Genomic DNA, 18,997 nt, shown 5'->3' on the forward strand with positions numbered 1-18,997 from the left:
ATAACCTTAGGTGAAAATTTACCTTCTTGGAGAGGCTTCCTAAGCTGTAGAGATAATAATATTGGTACTAGCTATCATTAACCTAGTATACATTTATGGTACTTTTTTTCCTTTTTTTTATTATAGCTTTTTATTTATAAGATATATGCATGGGTAATTTTTCAGCATTGACAGTTGCAAAACCTTTTGTTCCAACTTTTCTCCTCCTTCCCCCCACCCTTTCCCCCACATGGCTGGTAGACCAATACATGTTAAATATGTTAAAGTATAAATTAAATACAATATAAGTATACATGTCCTAACAGTTATTTTGCTGTTCAAAAAGAATCGGACTTTGAAATAGTGTAGTTAGCCCGTGAAGGAAATCAAAAATGCAGATGGACAAAAAGAGAGGGATTGGGAATTCTATGAAGTGGTTCATAGTCATCTCCCAGAGTTCTTTCGCTGGTTCAGTTCATTACTGCTCTATTGAAACCGATTTGGTTCATCTCATTGTTGAAGAGAGCCATGTCCAATTGATAGTACTGTTGATGGAATTTTGGTTCATACCTAGTGATTAATTAGAAAAACAAAGTGATATAGGCAAGACTAAACAAAAAACTTCATGTGGCTTTTGGCTGCTAGATTGGGAGTCAGAGGACCTGGCTTTAAATCTCAGCACTGCCATTTACTATGTGATCTTGGAAATATCAATTTTAATTATCATTAAAAAAAGCCCTATAAGCATGTGAATTTTTAGGAATTAAAAAAATAAGCTGATAGAATGTTTATATTTAATAGTGCATTTCTACTTTGTAGTGATTTAATATTTTATTTTAAATTATAATAAAGCCTAGGAGAAGGACAGCTTTGGTTCCTAGATTAGAGATCTCAGAGACCATTTAAAGTTCTCCTTTTACAGTTGAGGAAACTGAGGCTCAGAAAAATTAGGTGACTTGTCCGGGATGACACAGCTAGTAAGTCATAGAGGCAGGATTTGAAATAAATAGTGTTCTTTCCACCACACCATGCTATCAGTCCACATCCATTGATTGATTAGGGAACATCATAAAATAGATCTCAAATCCCCCCCTTTTTGGTTTCCTTTCCTGTGGGCTGACTGATAAGTAGCTATTTGTACTTTGTATTTGTATTTGTATTCCATGTAGTAGAGTGGGAAAAGTGGCTTTGGTGTCAGAAGATCTGAGTTCAAATCCCAGCCGTGTGACCTTGGGCTTGGAATAAGAGTAACCTTGTGGGGTTTCAGTTTCCATTCCTTTCAGATGAGATCGGATTAAATATGTATAAATTTTATGATTTTCAAGTTAAGGCGACGTGGCTTAGGCTTGCCTGCTGCTCAAAAAAACCCCAACTTGAACAAGTTTACTGTTACAGCCTTGGTTATTTCAAATGTAACAAAAACACGAGATTGCACAATTTCACTTTAACACAGATGAATTTTAATAGCTGAATCAAAACACCTGAAACACGATTCTTGAGACTCAGCAGCACCAGCAACAAGGAGTGTGGATTGCCATAGGGCAAAAGTGAAATGGCCAAGGCAGGCACAAATTGAATTTTGAGGCCCCTGGAATTTTCTTCTAATACAGAAAAATGAACTAAATAAAAATTTGGTGTGACATTTTAAAGGACCATTAAAAAACAACCAACACCTTATATGTAGTTCTAATGAGGAATGTCTCATTAAAAAAAATCTAATCTTCTTTCAACACAAAAGCCAAAACAGGAAAAAAAAAAACCCCACCCCACACCATCAACACTAAATATTCCAGGGTATATCATCAATCACTAGCCCTTTCTGCAGTTTCTGGGGCTTAAATTAGCCTTTCTTTACATTAGCCAAACTATACATAAGTAGCCCACTGGGTGTTACACAGCAGAATGCCACTGCTTGAATCACAATTAAGTACCTTTGTTAAGAGATCATGAAATGACTTGACAGGGAAATTAGTATGGCAGCGGCAAAGAAAAATGAGTCTTCAGTCGATCCATCAAGACGATTAACGTTTTTCTTGGGTAGAAAGCAGGCCCAAGAAGATGAAATTTACGTGATTTTTTAGTCAACAAATCATACGCCACTATAATAGAAGCAAATCCTTTGGGGAGGATGTCCATGTTGGTCTTCATAAAGGCCTAAGATCTACAAAGACAAGCGATCATAAACAGAATGCAACTAGAAAGAGGATCCCATATCCATGCACTTTTAAAAAATGATTAACAATGACTAGTTCTGACTACAGCAACTTGAAAATTTCCACCTTAATGTCACTGCTGCAGTCCAGTCACATGACTTGAAAACCAGCATTTATGGCTGTGGGCGAGGTCAACACAGGAGCCTAAACTTAAGAGCTGGGAGGAAGGGAAGAGGGCTGATTCTGATTCTGATATTCAACATCAAGGCTAGTCTGGGCAATAGAGCCAGACCTATACCTTAACTGGAGATTTGCGTGTGGTCAGTTCATTCCATTTTCATGTTTTGGGAAGTCAGGTAAACCTTTCTGCATAGGTGAATGTTTTTGTGACTACCAGTTGTGAAAGTTGCTCTCGGGGGGGAAAAAACCCCTTTACTAGTAGTTTCTGCCAGCATTTCACCATTTGGGATTTGATATTTATCAAAGAGAATATGGATTTACAGAACAACAGCTACATGAGACAGATGGATCAATCAATAAAATCTAGGTTCTGGACTATAAATTTCAATAATGTGGTTTTAGATCCAGCAGCCACTGTGACCAAAAGTTGGCCAAGCCCTCTCATACTTCTGTATTTTCTTTTCATAATGCTTTTATTAGGGCACATTAAGATTACATAGAGTTCTAGACTTTCCCCTGCCATTGTCCAAAAGCAAAAAAAGAATTAACTGACCAGTTGCTGTTAAAGACAAGCCACTTTAAAGCAGTATTTTAAGACCAAAGCAGACTAAGACATTAGCACATCACTCTCTGGGGCCTAAGCTGCCAGCCCACGACAAATCCATAACTACATGGCACTGAAACATACATTATAGACTCAGAGGACTTTGAGTTGGAAGAGAGCTGAGAGGTGATGGAGTTCAACCTCTCACTCAGTACAGGAATCCCTTCTACAGCATCTCTGATAGATTATCACTCAGCCTCTGCTTGAATGCCTTGACGTTACAAAGCCCTCCCAAGGCAATCCAGACCACTGGTAGATAGCTCCCATATCAAAATCAGTTTTTCTGCTTCTTGTAACTTTTACCCTTTGGTTATAGTTTTGCCTCTTGGAGCAGCAGGACAAGTAAGCTTCCTCTTCTATGTGGAAAGATCTCCAAATACCTGCAGTTAAAGAACTTTGTGAGGGAGATTCGTTCCCTCATTTCTTTCTAATGGCCTTCCCGATGAGCTTGTTCTGGTAGCCACAAGGACCACCTGGGTCAAAAAGTGAATTATGACCAAAGACACCCATCATTAAGAAGATCAGGCAGAACTCTTCAGCTGATGAAAAGCTGACATAGAAGCAACATCTCTATGCAGCAAGGGTACAAAGTAAAGCAGATCAACCATTTTTCTCCAAAGAAGGTTGGAAATTTGCACAGAATCTATTCATTTAAAATAAAAGGAGTATACTGTTCCCAGTGGCATGAGTCTGTCTTGCATTGAGGTGGTATTCTTTGAAAGGCTCAGAGCAGGAGAAAAATATATAGAAGGGTTTCAACAAGGCAACATACATTGCTACAAATCTGCATTCCCAGTCATGCCAGCCTCACGAAGCATCACAACTTTTGTTGAAACACAGCTTGAGACTTGTGTCTTTCCTTTGGCAGAAATGTAAGAAACTACTTTCCAAAGAGTTTGATGGAAACCCTTTTCAGTTCATTAATGGATACACTTTCAGTGATACCTGCAGCTCTCCAACTCCATGTTGCTGAAAGCCTCATTTTCACAGCGGGTTCTGGGTTAATACTGCAAATGTGAAACTATTTAATTCACTCAAGACCTAAATCTTCCTTGAAGGCCCTGGTTGATATATGTGGGAAGGGGAAATAGCAGAAATCACACACAAATACATTTGGCTTGCTCCCCATAAAGCTTTTTCGTCTCAACTCCCAACTTCAATTTGAAAGGCTCTGATGGACAGTCAACAATAACATCTAACTACCCTTTTTTCTGGACACTCTTAGATGTGCCTGGAAATCATTTCTCCTTACACTATTGACAAATCAATGTTGGGGTATACTTTTCTAGAAGCTGTTGCCTTAACAGCATGAAGATCCAGCTTTGGAGCTGCTGTTTAGGTCAACGGTATGGCCTAGCAAGCAATGCTCCAGCTGCTCCTCCACTGCCAGAACCTGCCTCACTGCTTCTTCAAAGGCCACCGTGACATTGGTGTCATCTTTGGCACTTGTTTCCAGGTAGGGGTAATCCCCATGCTCCAAACACCAAGCCTTTGCCTCTTCAGTGGTCACTTGTCTTTCGACTTTGTCTACCTTGTTCCCTAGAACTACAAAGGGGAAGTGGTCAGGGTCTTTCACATCTGCGTAATAGATGAATTCTTTCTGCCAGTTGCTAAGATTTTCAAAGCTCTGCCTGTCATCCACACTAAAGGTCAAGAGGCAGCAGTCTGCTCCTCTGTAGAATGGTGTTCGTAGGCTCTTGAAACGCTCCTGACCTGCAGTGTCCCAGATCTGGAGGGTCACAAAGCGACCATCGACTTCTAAATCTCGGTTTAGGAATTCTACACCTATAGTGTGGAAAGCCTGAGAATCGAATTTGTTGGTTACATAACGGTTCATAAGGGAGCTTTTCCCGACTCCACCATCCCCCAGGAGAATGACCTTTAAGAGCAGGGACTTCCCACTCATTGTAGCAACAGCAGGTGGGTATGGGCTTGTGACCAAGACAACCTGAAAAAAAAGAGAAAAATAGGAGGGAAAATAGTTAAATCCAAGCAAACTATAAGCAATTCAACACTGAATTCCTCTGCATTGCAGTGGAAGGCTCTCTACTTTAATTGACAGATTAAAGAAAGGATGTGGACAAGAGTTTCACAAGATGGGCAGGCATAGATTGACTGCCATCTGCACCGGGACAGGGAGTACCCATATTGGTGACATCACACAGCCATTGAAAAAGTGTCATTTTTGCATTCAGCTCTTCTAACAGTACAGAGCAAAAAGAACACTCTTCATGATAGATGAAAAAAGCAAACTTGCTTTTCTACCATTTAATGTTGCTATAATCTCTGATAATGTGTTGAATATTTAAGGCTGAATATGTTGGCAAGGTAGCATTTCACCCTTAATGTGAGATAGTTTCAGTTTTGGCCCAGCCTTGGGACAGCACAAGCGGCAGAAGGAACGTTCTGTAACTCATTTGGGCTCAGAGATCTGCTGATGAGAGGTTCAAGGAAGCTGAGGGAGGAAGGGGGCCCATACTGACGTAGAGCTCTAGTCCTGCAAGGTCAATTTTGTTAAAGAATTTATAGTCCTGTGGGGCTTGTTGATTGGCGAGGGATCTACTACGATATTGACTTTTCTGAAACTGATAGCATTACAGAAGTAATGAATAAGAGGCAAAAAAATGGGATTTCTCAGTAATTTGGGGGAGGGTCCATGGAAGCTTATTTCCCCATGGAACACCCAGGAGGTGTTTTAAAGAAATTACATGGTGATTGGATCATTGTGGAAGCTAAACAAATGTGTGAGAAAAATGAAGTTAAAGGGAATATTATGATAGCAAGAAAAAAAAAAGAGAGATGGGAATAGAGCCACTAATTTAGTGCCTTTGCCAGAATGCTCTAGAAACATATACATTACAAACTTAATGACACACTAAAAAGTCTTCTCCCTCCATCCAAAACTCTTTGATATGTATATGTCATAACTAAACATTATATATAATAGTGTGTGTGTGTGTGTGAGTGTGTGTGTGTGTGTGTGTGTGATTCATAGAAATACTTCTATAAAGTTATCTCCCTATCTGGTTCTTTTTTCATGATTTTAGTCTTTTTCTTCTCCATCTCCTTCCCTCTAAAAAAACGTAAGAAACCGAATTTCAAAAGTCTATAATAAAACACACCAGGAAAAGAAAAAAATTAATAACAAATTCAACTTCAATCCACAGCACATATTTAATATATACAATTAACACTCCAAGACAAAATTCAAGCTCTACCTTGCCCCAAATAGATTTAATTTATATTCTTAGTATGATAACCTTCAAGAAAATAGCCTTTGATAATAAAATAAAGCACAACTAGTAGAAAATATGTAGTAAAGGGAATGCCTAGAGGGGCCTAAAATATAGGGAACATCTACACTAGAACTAGACTTCCTTCTATTTATTTCTATTAAAAGCCCCAAGTGAGTTGGATTTTGTGGAATGGGCATTCAATGGGCATTGCTTCAGTCAAACTGAGACTAGTTAAAGACCTTAGCTTAAAAAGACCAAGATCTCCCATCCATCCAAGGGCCATCTCCAGTTATTCTGATCTATGTCTTGTCACTGGACCCAGATAGTTCCAGAGGAGAAAGTGTGGCAGGTGACCTTGTCCAGCCCTCTCTCACTTCGATCCAAATCACTTGCATCTCATGGCATCACATCCCTGACATCATGGTTCTCTTTGAGAACAAAGGAGAAAAAAACAACTAAAAGGCCCATTTCTGTAACAGGACAGGTACCCCAGTAAAAAGTTAATCTGCTCCAGACTGTTGTGCCAGCTAATGTTCACAATTAGGTGAGGGGCTGGATTGACGATTTTGTTGAGACAGGGAACTCCCAGAAGAAATGCAAAACTTTGTGAAATTATGACATCTTCATTTCAAGAATAATATTCTGAAGGCAAAACTCTTCAATATACAATGAGACTTAGTTAACATGAGTATAAACAAAAAAATCAATTAGCAGATGGGTCTCATAGTTTACACTGTTGGAATATAAAGCAACTTTTTCACCCCACTGTTTAAGAATTTAATGTTATAAATGTCAGAGAATACAAGCCAAAAATAATGGATTAATTCATTAATAAAGATATTAGTTGCTAAGTCACGAAGCACAGTCCTTTTTGGGTTTTGAAGAGGTAGGTATAATGTCATCAGTGTGAGGAATTCCCTGTTGTGGAAACTCCCTCTGCTAATCTAGTTTGGGAACATGTCTCACAGAATTGGCTTGGGCACTGAGAATTTCAGTAACTTGCCATATGGATGAGAGTTTGGACTTGAAGCCATAGTGACACTATAGATTTCTCAAGCACCTCAAAATTACAAAAGCCCTACTTTTTACCCTCTTCTACTTGCAATCTGAAGCTCTTGAAACCAGCTGGATTCGATAAACGTTTCTTTAAATGGAGACAGAATAGCTGTTAGCATACTTTCTTGTTCATTGTGTGAATCTGAAAGACAATTTTAGGAAACAGGACTCTTGACATCCTATGATAGCAATCAATGGCATGTGTGAAATGAACTCGGTTGCACTTTCAGCAGACTGGTGATCATATTATCAAACTCATTAGGGATAATTTCCCAGCTGCGGATAAGCTCAGTACAATGAAGGGCCAATGGAGTGACTATGGAAACCGAACTATCAGAAAGCTACAATTACAGTAGATGAGTAGGAAGGACCGCATGGGAAAGCAGACTGCAATTATTTGTACTTTGCTTTGTGAAACGCACAAATGATTTTGAACCTATACCTTTTCATTAAAAGTAATTTTACTAAGTTTCACTAATTGTCTGAGACAATTAGATCCTTACACGTTATAGTTCCTTTGCGGCAATAACTTCCATTATTTAGCTCAGAAATCCTACTAGTATGCCATAGGATGCAGGGCCACACAATCTTGTGTTTCATGAAGACAAGCATACTGTCCAGACTAGGGAGGTTATAAGTCCCTCTGTACTCAACCCTAGTCAGACCATATATGGGAAATTATCTTCAGTTCTGGCATATTTTAGGAATGACTTTCAAGTTGAAAAGCATTAAAAGGAGGGTCTTATGTCACATGAAGATAAGTTGAAGGCACTCAGGACATTTAACCTGGAGAAGAGATGTGTGTGTGTGTGTGTGTGTGTGTGTGTGTGTGTGCGCGCGCGTGCGCATGTGTGTGTGTGTTTAAAATCTCAGCATTTAGGTTTGACATAAGGAAAAACTTCCTAACAATTCAATTAGAACCATGTAGAGATAAAAATGGGCTCTCTAGAGTAGGGGTTTCCCTCTGAAGATTGGATGGCCACTTGTTCGAGATTCTTTTTCAGACATGGCCTCTGAAGGCATATCTATCCACTTCAGATTTTGTGATTCTCATTTGATCCGCATGTCATCCCTGTGAGGTAAGAATTAGAATTAGCATTATCCCACTGAGGAAACTGAGGCTCAGAAAATGATATCAATCTACCCATAATCAAATAGCTATGAGGTAAAATTGATTATCCAGATTTTCTGCTTCCAGATTCAGTTCTTTATTTTCTGCACTGTTCTCTTTCCATATATGTGAAATACAAACTACTGTATAACCCATAGAATCATAAATTCAGAGGACCTCAGGGGTGGTAATCATCAAAGGCAGGGGAAGGGCTTGATGCCAGAGCCAGAGCTCTTTCCACTGTATCAAGCTGATACCTGTTGTTGTTAATAATAATGATGGGGATGATGTTGACAATCATGGATTGGACTTTGAGAGGGTAATTATGATAATGATGAGAATGATGATAATTACTGAGAGGAGGCATCAATAAAAGAGGCAAATTTGTCTTTTTCAGAGCTCATTTACAATATAAGTACCTCATGACTATATCTGAATAGAAGTTATGGATGACTTCTATAACCTGAAATTGACAATATTTTTTATTCATGTTCCTGGAGGATAACATTTGTATTATTAGGATATGAAACACCTCAAAATCCTTTTAATCTCTATCAATTCTAGGTTTTATGCACTTGGTATAAGCTACATGTGTTTTGTTTTTCTGATTGAGCTTTTCAGTAATCAACTCCACCAGGTCTGGCCTCCTCCATTTTTGTGGAAGCCTTATATGAGGCTCAGTGGATAGAGCCCTGAGCCTGGTGTCAGAAGCCTTGAATTCAAATGTAGCCTCGGTCATTTATTAGCTGTGTGACTCAAGACAAGTCACAAAAACTCTGATGAATTTAATTCATTGGAGAAGGAAATGGCAAACCTTTTTTCGAGTAACTTTGCCAAGAAAACTTGGGGATATGGTTAACGAAATAACGAAGAGCACCACATGACTGAATAAGAAGTATACAAAGCCAAGTGAGGGAGGATTACATCCCGAAATAGTGACAAAACTTCTTGTGGGTCCCAGGCGGAGGCTGGCTTTCTTTACCTTGTGGGAACAAACATCAGTAACAAATCCCAGCCCTAGCAGTACTTATCTACCCCCACCTCTGAGAGGTTATATAAACCTCTGCCAAAGGGAGAAGACTTTGAGTTCACTCAGAGAAGACTTGGTGTCCTGACGACTGCTTCAGGTTCCCAGACTGTAAGAGTCCTGCCATTGCAGCCAGATTTGGGAAGCCGACCCACCACCTGTTTCTGTGTATCCTTGCAAAAAATTTTAATTCACTGTAACTAAGTCAGTCTTGTTTTGTCATTTTCTGAGCTCTGTGATCTGAACCGTATGACTGATCAGCTTCTCTGTCAGACTAACACAAATTGATATTGGAGCTGGGTATAGGAAGTATACTTGAGCTAGGGTGAAGTCAGGGCAGACTGGCCAAGGGAAGAATATAAAGGGGAAGGAGAAGGAATTCCCTGTCCTTCACTGGATGACCAAAATGAAAGAAAAAAACAAAATGGTGATGTAGACAAACTCATTTTCCTCTTCATGAAGAAAGCAATAATTAACAAGGAAGGACTACAATCTGACAAAACAGTCCATTGTGAAGATGTGGAGGAGAATGGAGGGGGCAACTGAAGTCAAGAGTCAGAGAGGAATAAACAGAATAGTTGGTAAAGACAAAAAAGGTAGTACTCCCTTTCCTCTCTCTTAACTCTGATTGTATTGAAAAGGGTTTGTGAGTGGGGGTGGTAGGTTGGGAGAGCATAGAGATGAGAAAAATCAAATCCAGGAAAATCAAAAGAACATAATTGGAAATATTGTTTAAAGTTCAGTGTCCTTTAAGCAACTGGTGACTCTTCTTTTCCTTTTTTTTTTGGGGGGGGGGCAATCCAGCTTAAGTGATTTTGCCCTTGGTCACACAGATGGTAAATGTCCGAGGCCACATTTGAACTCAGGTTTTAACTCCAGGTCTAGCGCTCTATCCGCTGCACCAACTAGCTGTCCCTGTCCTTTTCTTTAGTAAGCTACCCAATGCAAAAGACATTGGAAATAATTTGGCATTTGACTGTGCATGTGCTTATGTGTATATTGTGTGTGTGTGTGTGTGTGTGTGTGTGTGTGTGTGTAGGAGTACAGAAGATAGTGGTTGTCAGAGAAAAGAATTTCAGACAACTCTGGAATTAGGTTCTTTGAATTAGTCATCTAAAATTTATAAAATTTTGGATTATAAATACCTGCCTTATCCCTTCACATTTGGCCAGCACTAGGGGATAAATTCAACATAAAATGAATTGTGAAGGATTATGCAGACACCTGTGAATGGGGGTTGAAATGACTGAATTCTGCTTTCCAGTAAAAGAATAGTTTGGAAGACATAAGTCCAATCACGATTTTGTTGACCATAAATTTGATGCAAATTATAATGGAAGGAAATCAAGCTTTCATATGATTCTATTGAAGGGCAGCTAGATGGCACAGTAGATAGAGTACCAGACCTGGAGTTAGGAGGACCTGAGTTCAAATGTGGCCTGGGGCACTTATGGCTTATTAGCTGTATGATCTTGGGCAAATCACTTAATTCCAATTGTCTCTCCTATATTAATAAATAAAAGTGAAAAAAAGAAAAGAAAAACTCTTCTATCAGGGACACTTCTGCAGTGTCTGGCATGCAAATTGCTATTGATAACATTGCATGTACACTGAATTTCATTTTTTCTCTGTGGTGGGTTTCTGGGTTCACCCACCATGGAATGTTAAATTGTGGGGATGAGGATATTGCATCCAGACTTCCTTCCTGAGCTACCCCACCCCTTTTCTGCTGCTCCCTGAAACCAGGGATGGCTGAGGGAAAAGGCAGGAGGGAGCTCTTCTCTTTTGTCCTTCTCTCCAAAAGGGCAATTTTGGTGCTGTTTCATTCTCTTTCCCTGGCTTGAAGAGGCACTCAAACAGCATTTGCTCCCTACTCTACCCCTTTACTTTCTCTGCGATCTTTGTCTCTTTCAAGGGCTGAGAGACTCAGACTCTCTGGCTTCTTCTGTCCATCCAGACCTGCCAAAGCACCCCAGCAAGACCAGACCTAGAAAAAGTATCTGTTATCTCTCTGCTAGTTCTTGGTGGACAGTTACTGAAAACTGCAGCTTCTGATTCTCTTCCCAATCTCCTGTCTCCAGATATTTATTCCCTCTCATGAACTTCATGCTTAGGCAGCTCCCTACTTGTCTGCCACAGTATGATGTGGATTACCTACTGGAAGTTATTAAAGTTAAGTTCCCCAAACAAAGTACTTATCTGATGGGGTTAAAGCCTATTATGATAAACAGTGACTTGTATATTTGTCTTTAGGCTAAAATCTCAATATGATCAGTTTAACAAACATGCATTCCTTTTTTCCCCCAAAGAAATAACTATGAGAATGTGAGTTGTTGGGTATAATCTATCAAGACATGCTGTTACTAAAACTAAATGACCCCAAAAGTTCATAAGACTCTTAGAATGTATATCAAAAACATGTATGCATTTGTATGAACAATGTAGAGAACACAGGCAGATAATAATCGTGGTTCAATTAGTTTTGTGTGGATTTGATCCAACTTTCTATTTCTGAATGTGTAACTGAGAAAAATGATGAATGCTAAGTTTGGGATGTTTAAGTTATAATCTGGAAAGCAAGCAACTATCTCCTGTATAAATGTAAATTAAACCAGAGGTCCTAAGACTTAAAAAAAAAAAAAACTTGTATCTAGTCCATGTGAATAAGGCACTGGAAGAATTTAGAGTTTTAGCTTTATGATATCATGTCTATTCTTCCCTCTGGTTGTACTAAGGTTTATCTTAAACTATCTTGTAGCTCCATTATCTTCTCTAGGAAAGAAATCTGGAATAGCCATTGGTTTTGTAACTGAAGATTTGGATCTTGCCTCAAAATAATGTAGGTTTCTTTTTTTCAATTAATTTATCTCCCTTTTGTGGCAGTTGGTGCTCCCCATAGATCCTAAGATTATAGCTTTGGGCTGGAAGGGACCTCAGAGATCATCTCTGTAATGGGGTCTTAGATGCATGTACAGGGCCATGGTCATCAGGATTACATTTCACCTTACATATGAGATTAAATAACTTGCCCAAGGTCTTCTAGGTAGTAGGTGGCAAAGCTGGGGTTCACATCTAACTCCTCTGAACCCAAATCCAATATTATTTTCATTCTATCACCCTCATTGGCTCTAAAATTCAACTCTTCTACCTTACCATGCTGACTTCCTTTATGGTTACTGGCAGCTCACATCTGCCTCCCTATACTGCAGGTAGGCAGTTTGACCTCACTTCCATCACTTCCCCTCCCCATGTGGCCCAGTAATCCAGAGCAGACTTCAGGGAGTTTATAGTCCCCTTTATCCTGGAATGTCCTGAGAGAAACCTGTATGGGAGACCCTAATGATTTTCAAAATGGATGATTGGCTCTTCTACAAAGGGAATAAAAAAGCCAATCATTCTCACTTCCTTTACTCTTGCTAGCCCTTGAAGTTAAGATTCCAAATCTTTTAATCCACAAGTTTTCATGACTCTACCATGACTCTGACAGCTCCTAAATAGTAGGCCCCTTTTTTCTCTCTCTCTTATAGGAAACCTGCAAGAGCCCTTTTTATATAAATGTTTTTTGGGAATACTAAAAGAAGTTCAAAAGAGAACCCAAAAGCATTTTTAGTCACAATAATTTGGAAGTGGCAAAGTAGAAGAGTTTTTATGATTGATTTGCACATATGTAAGACTAGTTTTGAAACAGACATTTAGTCAGATGCTTTGATACAGAACAAAACTGGAATAGAAAAAGCTTATAGTTATAATAGCATATAGCTGAGAAAATATGCTAAAGTACCCTCCCCCATACTAACAAAAATGAAGTTGAAAATAAATAAATGAAAAGAATACTCTTGGTAATAATCTATTTCAGATGCAATAATCTAGTAGCTAGAATATTTTGGTATTAAATATGGGATTATATGTCAAGCTCTTTATAAACTTTAAAGTATTACATGTTCAACATCAACTATTATTGGTAGTTATTTTTTTCTTTTCCACTGACTGAAGAATGATAGTTCTATAATTCTTATTGCATCTGAAATCATGTATTCCAAAGCATGTAACAAATAGCACAAAGTCAAGGATGTCTTGCCCCCTATGAAGTTCCACAACAAGGGAAAAAGTATGCTGGGCCACCTTTGAAGATATCACAATAATAGTATAGAACAAAAAGGATTTCTTGAAAACAACTCACGCTTTTTCTTCATTGCAATGAAAATATAAGATTGGAGCATTTAAGCAAATCTATCACCATCAATATTAAAGCTGAAGTGTGGAATTTGAGTTGTCATCTGGGGTAATTTTCTTATCTAGAAGAAGTTGCTTACATTGTGTACTCAAATGAGAATAACCAGGATCTCTGTACTTTGTTTCCTAGAAACTTGAGCGTAGAATGGATTATGTATATAGAGACCATTTTTGTTAACTTCTACAACATCGACTCATGAGAGCATATGGTTGGAGGACCTTATTGTTTTAATAGTTTTAATTTATTTTAAGCACTTCTGTTTACTCAATATTAGGGTATCCCATAATGTTAGGATTTTTAATGTTATCATTTTGTCTATATTGATGTCAAGTTTGATTTAGATTGTATTATGATTATCTAATATGACTTATTTGGATGAGATGTAGGACTGAAACTTAGATGAAATGGAAAAGAAGGAAACTTAGAAAAGACCTGGAAGCTTTGGAAAGACTCAGCAGGAACTTAATAGGTATTGAAAGATATATCATCCACCCACTGGTTCATGCAATGTTATAGCTACAAGCTAATTGAGTACTTGCCAATTTTAATGTAGAAGGCAAGATACCTGACTAGCTGTTGGCTGTGCTGTTTCTTGTATGACTGTAAATAGTGGAACTTACTGTGCAGGGAAGAAACCACTGGGACTATAGTTGCTTCTTACCATTTGATTATGATTCTATTTTGATCTTCTATTACATGTCAGATCAGAAACCTGATAAAAGACTTACCAAATTATAAGGCTAGAAATTTTTATTGATGTGAGGATTTGCTGATAGATCTGTAACCAATTATCCAGGGGAAACTGTCAACAGATTGCTTACTAAACTGCTCATGAAAGAAGCACTGAGGCCATAAGAATGGTTCTGAATAACACATGTTAACACGGGTCCCAGGTGGTTATATAGGAGTACAGGTAAAAATTGGAGAAGGGGCCTCACAAGGGTGGTGGCAGGACTTTTCTGATAACCCTACTGTTTTCCTCCCTTGAAAGGGGCAGCCCCCACCTGGTTGACCACAGACCTGACTAGCGTACCCTTTGGATAGAATGAAGATTTATATCAAGAACTGGCAATTCAGCATACTTTACTCATTATAAAGACAATTAAAGAAACTAGGCCCAGGAAAACTATGCAAGATCAGTCTGTGATTTCTAGACCAATAGTCTATAAAACACCATCAATATCCCCCCCAAAATGTCTTTCTCCCCTCTTGCAGTAAGTTCCTCTAGTCCTTAAAAATACACCTAATTGTATAGATGATCTTTTATGTAGCTATATAACTTTTTATGTTCTTTTTATAATGATCTTTTGTGTAGTTATATAACTTGGTATAAACAGAAGAAAAAATGTTTGTAAAAGTTGACTGAAATGAAAAGAGACATACTGTAACAAAAGAACAATTTTAAGATACCCCTACTATGGGGATAAAGGAATGGCACGTGGAAGAGTGCATCACAAGAATAATCTTTTAAGTTTCCACAGTTTTATGTTTTCTTCCTATCTTTATACCTTGTTTATTTATAGAAATTATTCCCATAACCCCTTAGGTAGATAATTTTTTCTTGGGGGAGGGGATAAAACACTATTCCACTTTCACTTAGATTGAAAGTTATTTGTCTCTTATTGTGGAATTCCTTTTTTGCACCACCAGGATAAGTCACTAAAGTCATAAATGTGGTGATAAGCCTCATTGCCTCAGGGAAATGAGGGTTTTAATGACTGGTACAGCCCTGGTAAACATCAATGGTAATCATCATGCCAACAAAAAACACAAGTTTATCCATCCCTATCCTCTCTCAATAAAGCAATATGTTATTAAGACTTGAGTATAGTCCTTCAAAGACAGGAGATATAGTGGAAAACTGTATTATTATTGGCCTCTGAATCAACTCCAAAAGTCCAGATTTTATATACTGACTCTCCCTTCTGTGCTAGTGGACAGCATGTCACATTATCACTTAAGTTTCTGCTTCTGGGGAATCAGCTTTTCTAGCTTCCGCTGCCCCTATTTTTGCAAATGAACTTGTACAAGCTAAGGAAAATGTCATCCTAAAATAGGGATAAGGCCCCTAACAGGATCATAGGCTCAGGCTATTTCTTCTCTGTGAAAAAAAGCCTCTGTAATGAAACCCAGATATGCTAATACTTTTCCAGTCAGCCCCTGAGAGTGCTTTGGGGTTTATTCACAAAAAGGCTGGTATCCCAACTTCTGCCTCATATTTTTTTGGTTCACTATAGCCTTCCATGTACCCTAGAACTTGAGATGATTTATGTGTCTATTGTGGTTGTCTGCATCAGAATTTGCAGTGACTGTACTTGTCTAAGGTCCACTTGATTGCCACCTGTTCCTGTGTACTTGCAATAAAATCTCACTTATTTCTGTAACTATAAGTCAGTCTCATATAATCATTTCCTGTAGCCTATGATTTGAGCCTGAACTCTAATCAGCTTGTCTGCTCAGGCTAACATTATCACCTTAGTTCTCGATTCTTTCTTATACCATTATTACTTTAAAAGTGGCATGTAAGTGCTACAGCACTTTTCAGATCAAAATCCCTGGGTAGAGTTCCATTTGTGGAAGTCATAGAATCACATAGACTGTTAAAGATGGAAGGGACCTTAGAAATTTTCTAGATCAACATGCTCATTTTTTACAGAGAAGGAAACTGAGGCCCAAAAAGCAGAAGGAAACTTGCCCAAGATGTTAGTGGCAGATTCTGTCCAAGTATTCAAGTCTTCTCACTCCTAGTCCAGTGTTCTTTCTCTAATTCTGAAACACAGAAAAAATGTTTTAACTGATATGAGTATCGTTCCTTTCCTAAAAGAAAAACAAAAACCACCCATAATTTTCCCTGAAATAGTAGTATTTCCATTATCATGTAATCATGACTGGCAGAGGAGAGAGATGGTCTTTTAGGAATACTTTGAGAAGAAATGAGCAAAGTACAAAGGTGAATAAAACCATTTTCACTCTCCCAGGATGCACTTGTTGCAAAAATTTAAATGATGGTATCCAAGTGTATCAACAAGTTGTCAAAAGGAGCTTATGAGGACATAAACAAGTAAGTCAAAACCTTCATATCTAGGTCCCACAATGAGAATGGTATTTGTAGCCAGAGAATTCGGATAGTAGCCTGTCCTACAGAAAATATGATTCAACAGGCATCTAAAAATCCTGATATTTGATTCTTTCCCTTATTTTCCTTAAAGATGCAGACCTGGAAACATCATCTAGGAATCTTACCCATTTCATTCAATGTGGTGTTCTGACTCATATTGTGCCCAGAATGAAGAATTCACTAGAGCAGTATTTCCTAGCAATTTTCACACTACAGCATTTATATGCTCGTTGATTAAAATTGGGGAGGAGGGGTCGAAGAGGGAAACAAGAATTAATCCTTTGGAAAAAATAGATTTTATTATGATTGTGGACAGAGGAAGGAGAAACTGACACAAGACATACCTCAGTGGCCATAAGAGCCTCTCCAATTAGGAATTCGGAGTTTACCTGAAGCAGATTTTGAGTGGGGTTCTAATATCTGGTTACAAGAAGGGAAGGAAGGAAATAGAAAATAGGGCTGTCCTCAGAATACATGGAAGAGAGTGGCTCTGGTGGCAGTATGCGCCAAGGAGGAGCCCGGCAGTAGGGAAAGCCTGGCTTGCTGTGACACAGCAGTTAGCTCACTGTTGGGATCTATCACACTGAGTGGAAAACACTGCACTAGTGAGTGGGGAGGAGAAGGGTGCTTCCATCTCCAGTCGCAATCGCCTCCAAAAAAAGAACGGCCACCAATTGGTGATGCCTTAGGTTAGTTTACAGCATAGCCAATTTTGAGATAAGAAACTTGTTCTTAAAGTCCTCAGACTATTTCCCCCCCACCCCCACCCCTTAGGCGGCGGCAGCAGCAGCAGCAGCAGCAGCAGCCACCACTATGATGCTCTGGAGAAAAACAAAAGGTCTCTATTCCACCAAACTCATCTTGCAGTGTTGACAGGTTGGCCACTGTGCCCATGCTGAGAGCCCAGATGCCAACGCTGCCAGAACAGAAGTCATCGCCTAGACCGGGCGAGCAGTTCGCGCCACCAGCATCCCTAGCATCTCCTTTGGCTTCTCAGGTCCCTGACCTCCTTGTTTGCGAGCTAAGGCCTTGGAGACTAAGGGCACAGCTGCCCGTGTTTGGGCAATGCCCACAAGGCCGCCGGCTCTCTCCTGGGGGGCAAGGATGGAGGGCACGATGCTGGCAGCTGCACAAGAAAGAACGGACCGAGGCCGGAGCAGCCGACCCGGCGAGGGACGCAGGCGGCGGGACCCCGACCTCCCGGCTCCCCCACCCCCACCCCGAGGGTAGGCGGGGGCTGGCGTCCCCCACTCCCCGGCCCCCGGGGCGGTGCGCATGCGTTCCCCGCGCCAGCCGCCCCCGCCGCGCGCGCCCCCCCTCCGTCCCCTCCCCTTTGCCCCCGCCCGCTGCTGACTCCCAGGGCGGCTGGTCCTTCCCGCAGCCAGGTAGACACCTTACCGGGGGCAAGGGCGGGAGCCGAAGGCGCCGAGGGAGCTGCGGGCTGGGCTGGCTCAGCGCTGCTCGCTCTCCCGGTCCCCGTCAGCGCCGTCACCTCACCGCCGCCTCACCGCTGCCGTCACCTCCGCCTCCTTCTCTGCGCCTCGTTCGCTTGACAGCTGCCGCTCGCGCCCTCCGCGTCTCGAGCCCGCGCTTGCGCCCGAGAGATGGGGAGTGGGAGGAGGAGGGAAAAGGAGGGGGGTCGGGGACGGAGGCGGGGTTGGGCCGCCCTGCCTAGCGCCCCGGCTCCCCAGGGACCCCCGCGTGCGCATGCGCACCCCGCAGCATCTTGCTTCACCCTCCCTCCTCCCCCCCCTTCATCCTCCAGCTATCGGTCCCTCAACCTTCTAGAAGCATCTGGAAGTCGGGTTGGGGCGGGGGGCTCCACCCCACATCCTGGCAGAGGCTGTCTGGGTCCTGGTTTGAGAGTCACAAAAACCTCTCAGAGTGTTTGGTTGAGGTCATCCAGTCCAACCCTGTCCTACAGATGGGGAAACTGAGCCCTATCTAGCAGCAGGGGCTCATGAGCTCCGAATGCCAGAGCTGGGAAGAATCCTAGAGGGCCAACCGGTAAGCCCACTGGCCGGAGGGGCAAACGTGCTTTTGTGCTGATTTGTACTTCCCGTTCCCGGCCCCTATCACTCCCAGTCTAGAACGTGGCCAGGCAGCGACCTGGCCGGCAGCCTTCTCCATGGAGCCGGGCACCCCGTCTCCACCCTCCCTCCCTCCACTTCTCCCACTGGGAGCCACCACCCAGCAAATACTCCCTTATCCGGTCTTTAGACTCACTAAGGAGAAAGCGCCAGGCCTCCATCCGCAGTCTGGGAACAGGTGCTAGGTTGGGACTGGCGGCTTGGAAGTC

General features: G+C 40.8%; 1 protein-coding gene across 1 annotated transcript; it reads right to left on the reverse strand.

Annotated features, from left to right (window-relative positions):
- Positions 1-1,416: 1,416 nt before the first annotated feature.
- On the reverse strand, positions 1,417-18,383 carry RAB9B (RAB9B, member RAS oncogene family). The gene is made up of 3 exons (XM_051968332.1): positions 18,097-18,383; positions 16,276-16,349; positions 1,417-4,864 (listed from the first exon to the last, which is right to left on the reverse strand). The coding sequence occupies exon 3, from the start codon at positions 4,820-4,822 to the stop codon at positions 4,217-4,219; it is 606 nt and encodes a 201-aa protein (XP_051824292.1). The 5' UTR covers positions 4,823-4,864; positions 16,276-16,349; positions 18,097-18,383; the 3' UTR covers positions 1,417-4,216.
- Positions 18,384-18,997: the final 614 nt, after the last annotated feature.

The sequence above is a fragment of the Antechinus flavipes genome, chromosome X (genome assembly GCF_016432865.1).
Source record: "Antechinus flavipes isolate AdamAnt ecotype Samford, QLD, Australia chromosome X, AdamAnt_v2, whole genome shotgun sequence".
Classification (NCBI taxonomy): domain Eukaryota; kingdom Metazoa; phylum Chordata; class Mammalia; order Dasyuromorphia; family Dasyuridae; genus Antechinus; species Antechinus flavipes.

Bases quoted from the DNA above. Each gene is read 5' to 3' on its own strand.
- RAB9B (XM_051968332.1), bottom strand. From the start codon at position 4,822: ATGAGTGGGAAGTCCCTGCTCTTAAAGGTCATTCTCCTGGGGGATGGT.